Source organism: Ylistrum balloti, unplaced genomic scaffold (genome assembly GCF_031769215.1).
Source record: "Ylistrum balloti isolate Yb309-2 unplaced genomic scaffold, AGI_CSIRO_Ybal_v1 Utg371104, whole genome shotgun sequence".
In the NCBI taxonomy this organism is placed as follows: domain Eukaryota; kingdom Metazoa; phylum Mollusca; class Bivalvia; order Pectinida; family Pectinidae; genus Ylistrum; species Ylistrum balloti.
The window spans coordinates 765351-774033 of NW_026782608.1; the positions used below are offsets into that span (position 1 = coordinate 765351).

Consider the following 8683-nt stretch of genomic DNA (forward strand, 5'->3'; position numbering starts at 1 on the left):
GCATAACCGAAGTGAGCTATTGTCAACACATGGAAACAATTGTCTATTGACTCCCTTTCCGTCATCTATTCATGCGACCCAGAAACTGACAAGGATGATTGCCTTTCAATACAAGGGCCTTCAAGAGAAGGGTTATGCTCCTTGAATGGGACATTTAAGTACGAACGCGAGATCCTAGAGGGATCTTGGCACTTACCATCGTTTGATTTTTTTTATGCTCTTTGAAAGTTGGATCTTTTTCCTTCTTTTCTCTTCTCTTCAATGTTTTTGCTCTTAATGATCAGACATTGTTTACGGATGGACGGACAGACACCACAGATGAAGAGCAATTTGAATTATGGTGGGCTAAAAATAACAGCAATAAGAGAGATATGATTCTTGTACACTGCCCTCCTCATCGAGATCTTTCTACCTATGAAATTTTTTATGCCGATACCTCTTATAGTTTTAGTGTATTGCTCTGGACAAAATTATGACAGCTGAACAGATAGATGGACAGGCAAAGCAAAGACTACCCTGGTATATGCTCTTCCTTCGGTGAACATAAAAAGCTCCATAAATTTTCAATATGATTGTAAGGAAACATGCGGCAAGTACATAAGTACCAAATTTAAATGCCATTTCGTGTTGAAGCATAAACATTCCAGGATTCTTAAAAATACTCAACGCAGTGATTAATATAATGATTTAGATAACAAGTTAGGAATAGAAACCTATTGTGAGAAATAACCGAATATATGTCCTTTAGATTTACAAATTGATAGTGACAGTGAAAAAAAGACACCAATCCATAAATACACTTGTCAACTTTACTTCGTTAATTTTTTTTTACAAATCAACTTCTGCTCTTTCATCTTGTCAACACATCACACATTTAAATAAATGTTTATAAACAAATTTCCAGCACTAGTATAAATCAGATGGTTGTTTCCAGTTCCTTAACCACGGATAATCATTTACCCACAAAGAGTTAGTCACACTGCTTAGTTCAGTGATGCAATTTCTAAACACTATTAAAATTTTCCCAGATACATTGATGCTGGTGATTTTCTTCTCGTTAAAGAGCAGCGGCACCTGAGATGATTTCAATAAGTTCCCTGGTGATGACGGCCTGTCTTGTCCTGTTGAAGGTCAAGGTCAGTGAATCGATCATTTCACCTGTACAGAGAAAAAAATTATCATCAATCTAATTTACAATACAAGAGAAAAAACGACCCAACCTGAAGTATATTTGTCCAATAGCAATAAAACGTATCGGTATGTTTGAGATTTTCATTGTCTGATGAGGGTACCTAAATTTCTGTAATTACAATAACTGAATATGTGACAGTAATACCTTCATGAACAATATGCATTAAGCCATTGCTACAGGACTTTATTTACCATTAATCTTTGGAACAAGTGTTCATTTCTGGTCTACCAATATATTACAGATTCCATACCCTCCAATATATCTGGACAACTTGGATATTTCCTAAACTTGTAGATTTTATATCCAAGCATCTTATAATGGTGGACTGATTCTCATCCATCTAATGGGTTAAATGATCTGCAGATATCTTTGATCAAGTAATAATTGCACTGTGTTTGAACTGACAGCTGTAAACATTCACAGCGTCTTGTTTCAACTCTTATATCTTGAAACACTTACCAGCATTTTTGCTTGCACCGTCCATAGCTGTCATCCTGGAGCTCTGTTCACTACAAGCCGATTCCTTCATTCCAAAATAGATGAGATTTGCCATAGAAAACTCATTGTAACAGGCTAGGGTTACCTGATCAACACTATCGTATTGTGTGATGTTTTTCGAAGCAAAGAGTGTATCGGCTGTATATAATGGCAGCTCTGTCGTCTCGTAGGAAACAACCGTTCTGAAACACAAAGCGATGATCTAGAACTAGTCTTAAATTCACAAAACACTTTTTAACTGTAAAAATGTAAACAAAGGAGAGACCTTATGGATATGCAATGCTTATCCATCACTTGGTATCTAGTATAAGCAATGCACATCCAACAGTTGTTATCTAGTATGATAATCCTTGGTATTTCACCATGTAAATAGAGAATGATTTCTGGATAAAACTTTTGGAATGTATCTCATTCATACAATAAATAACAATTTTAGACATTGCATAACTTTAGTATTACACAACACTGTTATGTACTCTTGTCAATATCAAAATATAAAAACTTGTACAATTTCAATTATGTAAACTGATTTAACATTTGATATTGAGCTTGTTTATACATATAAGTGACATCTGTCTTATCCTGTTGTGTATTTTATAGTATCTCCCTTATAAAGGATAATACGATACTTGACATGACAAATAGCATTTAGTGCAGAATAAGGGTAAACTTACTTGTAAGTGTTGTAGTACATATTGGCGACATCAAATTTAAATCCAGAGTCGAGGATGGACTGAGCTACGGTGGCAGCATCTTGAAACAATGGTGGTTTCTTTCCAATTTCATTAAATGACAGCAACATGTTTTTAGCAAAAGGCCTGGAAAAGAGTAATTATACAAATAATATGATGAAAGTTACAAAGTACACATATTTTATATACAATTCAGGCTGAGTCATACTGGTGTACAAGGTAATATTTAATCATGATATATTAAATAGTTTCATGTCAAATCCTAAGATTAAAATTAACTCATATGCAACATTGCAGATCATTTTTACAAATCCTCTGACACTGGCTTGTATGTTATCATGATAGAAACAATAAACAAGTAAATTACTTTGTTACTCTCAATAATGAGATTATCCAATGATAATAGTTTAGAGTGTTGCAAGCTATTCTCACATTTTCCCCAGATAATCTAATTCACATACCTCTGTAAAATGGCCTTGGCCTTATCTCCCACCAGTACAAGTTTGGCGGAGTTTGCCGTTTTTTCATCAGCCATTTCTGCTTTTATGCTCTTGGCAATGTTTGAGTGACAAGCACCACACAGTCCTCTGTCTGATGTCATAGCCAACAAGACCTTGCCTTCCACATTTTCAGGAGCTGTTACCTCAGATTCAGCATAGAAAGCTAGGAAAGAAAGTAGAGTATCTTCATTTCTGCATGGATGCATTCTTTATAGTATCAGGAAAATATTATCCAGTTACAAATTAATCTTCTTTAACATTGGTTCAAAAGCTATTTCTTTTTTACAACAAAAATTTGAAAGATAATGAAGGAGACAAATAGCACCAAGCTTTTCCAAGATGATGATGATACACATCTCTATCCCATTTCAGTTTCATCATGACACATGCTAACACTTTCAAACTACATACAATATGTCATCCAAAAAAATAGAAATATTAAAAGTTTACTATACCCTATCATTAGGTAGAAAACTACGAACGAAACATTCAATTGTGTTCACAAAAATGTTTACCCAGTATTGTGTGTTGGTGGAGTTGAATTTAATTAAGAATTTATCAATGTGAAATTTCAAATTAAAGTTTGAATGCAAGAAATGTTATAGCTAGAACATGAAATAAATAAACACAATGTTACTTATTTAAATGACAAACTGATAAGAGTTATTACATATGGATGCCAAACTGGAGGTTTGTAAACTAACGCCAAGAGACTACAACATGTAAAGAAAAGTTAGGGAAATGGAAACATCTCTATGAAAAATTCAATGGAAAACATTTTAATGAAAAGTTTTGGTGCTAAGGTAACAAAAGAAACTAGTTAGGCTACTAACTTATCATTTTTTTTTACTCTCACACTGATTAAGGCTGGTTATGTATTTCAACTGTATACTTACTGAACAGCTAATATTTTGTGCTTGTTTATAAGATTACATAACTTATTTCAATGCTTACGGAAACCACTTACTCTTTGCTCCATTTCCATAAACTCTTGCGGGTTTAAGTTCTTTCTCAGCTTTGGCAAATTTTGCAGCCGACACCATCTGCATGGATTTTGTAATTTTCTGGATGTTTGTGATAGACTTTAAACGCAGCCGAACTGAAAAATAATTCCAGCATAGAAATAATCAATCATATACATTCCCTGTATATATTTTCATATTGTTTTTATAGTTTCTGTTGTCTTTGTTGATACACAGAATATCAACTTTATCTGTCAGAAATACACTATACCTGTTGATACACAGAATATCAACTTTATCTGTCAGAAATACACTATACCTGTTGATACACAGAATATCAACTTTATCTGTCAGAAATACACTATACCTGTTGATACACAGAATATCAACTTTATCTGTCAGAAATACACTATACCTGTTGATACACAGAATATCAACTTTATCTGTCAGAAATACACTATATCTGTTGATACACAGAATATCAACTTTATCTGTCATAAATACACTGTACCTGTTGATACACCGAATATCAACTTTATCTGTCAGAAATACACTATACCTGTTGATACACAGAATATCAGATTTATCTGTAAGAAATACACTATACCTGTTGATACACCGAATATCAACTTCATCTTTCAGAAATACACTATATCTGTTGATACACAGAATATCAACTTCATCTGTCAGAAATACACTATATCTGTTGATACACAGAATATCAACTTCATCTGTCAGAAATACACTATATCTGTTGATACACAGAATATCAACTTTATCTTTCAGAAATACACTATACCTGTTGATACACCGAATATCAACTTCATCTTTCAGAAATACACTATACCTGTTGATACACAGAATATCAACTTCATCTGTCAGAAATACACTATATCTGTTGATACACAGAATATCAACTTCATCTTTCAGAAATACACTGTACCTGTTGATACACAAAATATCATATTTATCTGTCAGAAATACACTATACCTGTTAATACACCGAATATCAACTTCATCTTTCAGAAATACACTATACCTGTTGATACACCGAATATCAACTTCATCTGTCAGAAATACACTATATCTGTTGATACACAGAATATCAGATTTATCTATCAGAAATTCATGATACCTAGTGGGCACATGTATAAATCCTTTAGGATGACAGAAGCATCAATAGCTTAATCATAAGACCTGCATGCAGATAATTTAAAAATTTCATTGGGTGTTCAATGCCCAAGCTTTCATTCTTAATTATAATTTATTTTGTGGACAGGATCATATCTGAATCTGTAATGTACAATTATAGCCAGGAAACCTACACATCAGTAATTCTGCAGAATCAATGTTACACCTAGTATACATTGTGAGAGTAAAAGCTGATATGGATCATAATAGTCAAAAGTTTTCAGCAACATTGAAATTAACTAGAAAGTTCATAATCAATTAAAACAGGCATGTTTTCAATTTGTTGGTATTTTGTGATGTACCTCTTTGTTCTTGGTTCCTGGCTCAGTTTTAAGATAGTTGTTTAAATTAAAATCTATTCAAATTAAGTTTATGAATGGTCATTTAACAGGAAAAAAAAACAATGCTTCAGATCCTACAGTTGAATATCTGCTACATCATTGAATGTTTATTTAGATCTTGACTTCTTGTAATATTCTGATGTGTATGGGATAGATACAGATGAAAGTATTATATTTTTCATCTGTTTCAAAGAAGAGGTCAAATGTACTTACTTTCCTTCAATGTTGCCATTCCACGCACTTGCGTGCTACAATGAAAAAATCAATTCCACACTTAAGTAAATGTAAATTCAAGAAAAACACAGTTTATCGTTTTCTAGATAGGAAATCTATTCACTACAATTTTTTAATCAAAGTTTTACAAATGTGAAAATATTGATCAATTTTTTTTTTTTTTTTTTTTTAAACGACCTGAAAAACTGGAAGAAAATAAAAACAGTTTGGTATCACAATCTAACACTGGTGATCTGGAATGCCAAATTTACTGCAATAAAATGGATGCTCCAGTCAGAAACAGAAGACTTGGCACTTTGTACTTGTACACCAATTCTCTTATACAAATACATACAGACTGGTTGGGAACATCAACATATTTTCATGGATGCACTGAAACTCCAACACATCCTCATATTGCAAAGTATTTTTCTTCTCTGAATTTAGACACTTTGAGGTAGTGTACAGAAATTAAATAACCAAACAAAATGGCATATAACTTGAAGTCTAAATGATCAACTTAATGATAGGAACAATTCACATTCCTTAAAATGTTACACCTTGTTGTATTCTTGTTAAATCAGAAATATATTTTTAAAAAAATCACTGATGACAATACAGATATTTCCTAAGGTACCGAGATAGGTTAATGGATTGCTGGGTTTATTGCCCTTTGAACAGTCTGGGTCATTTTGAGGTGATGCCTCCTTGTATTAGCTTACAGCTTATTCACTGAATATCATACTGAAGGCCAATGACTAGCAATCTACGACTGGAGTAAAGTGTCTTGCCCCAGCCATGGCAGCATGGACAGATCCCTTTATCAGTATCCTAAGGAACACAAACCTCCATTGGTTATGAATGTCAAACTCATGCCTATGATCTTCAACGAGGTTGCGAACCAATTGCAAATAAATCATTCTTCAAATGTACTGGACCTTCTGTATGTGTACGAATTCACGTGATTTATATTCTTTACAATGATTAGATGTATTAAAGTGTCAATGGACCTTGTTAAAACGAAGAATGGTGCCACTCTGATAAACGAAATGAGCACTGTAAACATAGCATTGATAGGACATTTCGGCACATAATGTCATGAAGGTAATTAATCAAACTGGTAATAAAAACGCATTTTCAAAGCAGGTATGTACATTTATGGCTTACATATTTTTGTTTTTATCAGATAAAGAGTAGTTTTGACCATAAAAATAATGGAAAGGTGACCCCCTCCCCCCGTTCTCGAAATGAGTTGTTAGAGGTCATGTTGCCGGTAACTCAAACATTGGCAGATAGCGATACAAGCAAATGTCGATGGTATATGCAATCTGTAAATGGATTCGTTGGCATTTTATCAGTTGACTCTTTGTTAAAAAATACAATATAGCGTTTAAACAAACCATTGTGGAACGAAAACTCGAGCTGTCCGGGAGAACATGGTGATGGAGTTGGAGTTCTCCAAACGAGGCTAAACCAAGGCGAAGGTTAACGAAGGGAGATAACTGTGACACCGTGTTTGTGGTTGCAAAAGACTAATTCTATGTACACGTGTATACATAGTCAAACAAACGTATATTAGACATATCATACATGTGTGTAACATCTAAAAATGTGTATCACGTAACTTTAATACGTTATCCTTCCTTTACTTCAAGTAGTCGAAACTATAAAAATAAAAGAATTGATCAGCTCTGTTTATTCTATGTCTTCTTGGATATCATTAACGAATAAAATATTTTTAAAATTAAAATGCATCCCGTTTATTTCGTCGGTACTATATCTAAAATAAGGATTATCGGACTTTAATACGAATATATGTAATTTTGACAACTGTGTCAATTATGTTTCGAAAGGCAAACAGATTGCCATTTTAGACGAGGAAGTTTGGAGCAACATATTCCCAATTATTGACACAATGTACGTACATAATGCTTGTTTGATATCTGTTTTGGCGCTTGATAACATATCGCGTAACCATAAAACAAAAATATCTAACAACACATTTAATGAACGAGTATATGAAATTATTAAATATTCAGACCTGAATTGATATATGACACACAAATGCTGAAGAATTCGGATTTAAAACTCTTCGCCAGGCACGTTGCAAAATTTTCTTGATTCGATCTTTGTATTCTATATTTCTGTAACTAGTTTATCCATTCTACATTCAATTTAGATAACCATTAAGTGAACTAGTGAACTAACGTACCCCAACGGAAAGAATGAGAGTTCTTAAAACTCAACTCTACTAGTTGTATTATAAGAAATTATATTCTATTGGCATTATCAACCTGAAGAAAGTGTTCCAAAATACTCAAACGGAAAGATTTAAAAGTGAAGTGAATTTCAAAATGTTAGAAGCATTTTTCGGTGGCAATGTATTCGCCATTCGCCACTCAAAACATCAGACAGGACAAGATTATTCCACGAGTCAAAGAAATGTTTTCTGCTCATTTACAAACCTTCAGATCAGTTTTCATTTTAATCTCTTAAAAGCCCTGCAAAAAACTAGCGTGATCTGCCTCTAAAATGTTCAAATTAGCACGCGACAAAGTCCGCCTGGTGTGCTTTCGCAATACAAGATCTTCCGTAAGAATGGAATGTACTGACTATATATTTCTTTGAAACTCGCCTGTCACCCATCACACTATCATGGACTTTATTGAATATTTTTTGGGTTGCAACAGTAATAGGCCTTCTAGGATGGATGTAATCTCCAATTCTCTGTCTGCCACGCTTTAATTCCGCCACCCACCTTTTCATTGTATCATACGAATGGGCATCATTCCCTTGTGTTGCTATCATATCAGTAAAGATATTTCTTCACTGATCTTTTAGCGATTTTGTCCATTTTCCAAAAGAAAGTTGCCTTGCATACTTTAACCTCAACTTTTCAACATAAACTGACAAACAAAACCAGTCTTCCGGTACACAGCCTTAAATATTTAGGAAATAATAGAGCTCATAACTATCAATCGACCAATATCTTTACCTTTACTACCTCTAGATGTTCTTCAGTTCTCACCCCTTTAAGAAAATAAGAACAGACTTGAATATCGATTGATTAAATCATATTACCTTTCTAATCATC

The 8683-nt window shown here is 33.5% G+C and overlaps 1 protein-coding gene across 1 annotated transcript; it reads right to left on the reverse strand.

Annotated features, from left to right (window-relative positions):
* Positions 1-795: 795 nt before the first annotated feature.
* LOC132560695 (ATP synthase subunit gamma, mitochondrial-like) lies at positions 796-7051 on the reverse strand. Its single transcript, XM_060225364.1, has 7 exons — positions 6990-7051; positions 5590-5624; positions 3850-3981; positions 2844-3045; positions 2365-2508; positions 1652-1872; positions 796-1158 (listed from the first exon to the last, which is right to left on the reverse strand). Exons 1-7 carry the CDS (start codon positions 7025-7027, stop codon positions 1058-1060), a joined length of 873 nt encoding a protein of 290 aa, XP_060081347.1. The 5' UTR covers positions 7028-7051; the 3' UTR covers positions 796-1057.
* Between the last annotated feature and the right edge of the window lie 1632 nt (positions 7052-8683).

Excerpts from the sequence above, each read along its gene's own strand:
- LOC132560695 (XM_060225364.1), bottom strand. The coding sequence starts at position 7,027 with ATGTTCTCCCGGACAGCTCGAGTTTTCGTTCCACAATG. Across the intron at positions 5,625-6,989 it reads CGAGTTTTCGTTCCACAATG|CACGCAAGTGCGTGGAATGG; the intron begins GTTTGTTTAAAC and ends TTTTCATTGTAG. Across the intron at positions 3,046-3,849 it reads TTATGGAAATGGAGCAAAGA|CTTTCTATGCTGAATCTGAG; the intron begins GTAAGTGGTTTC and ends TTTCTTTCCTAG.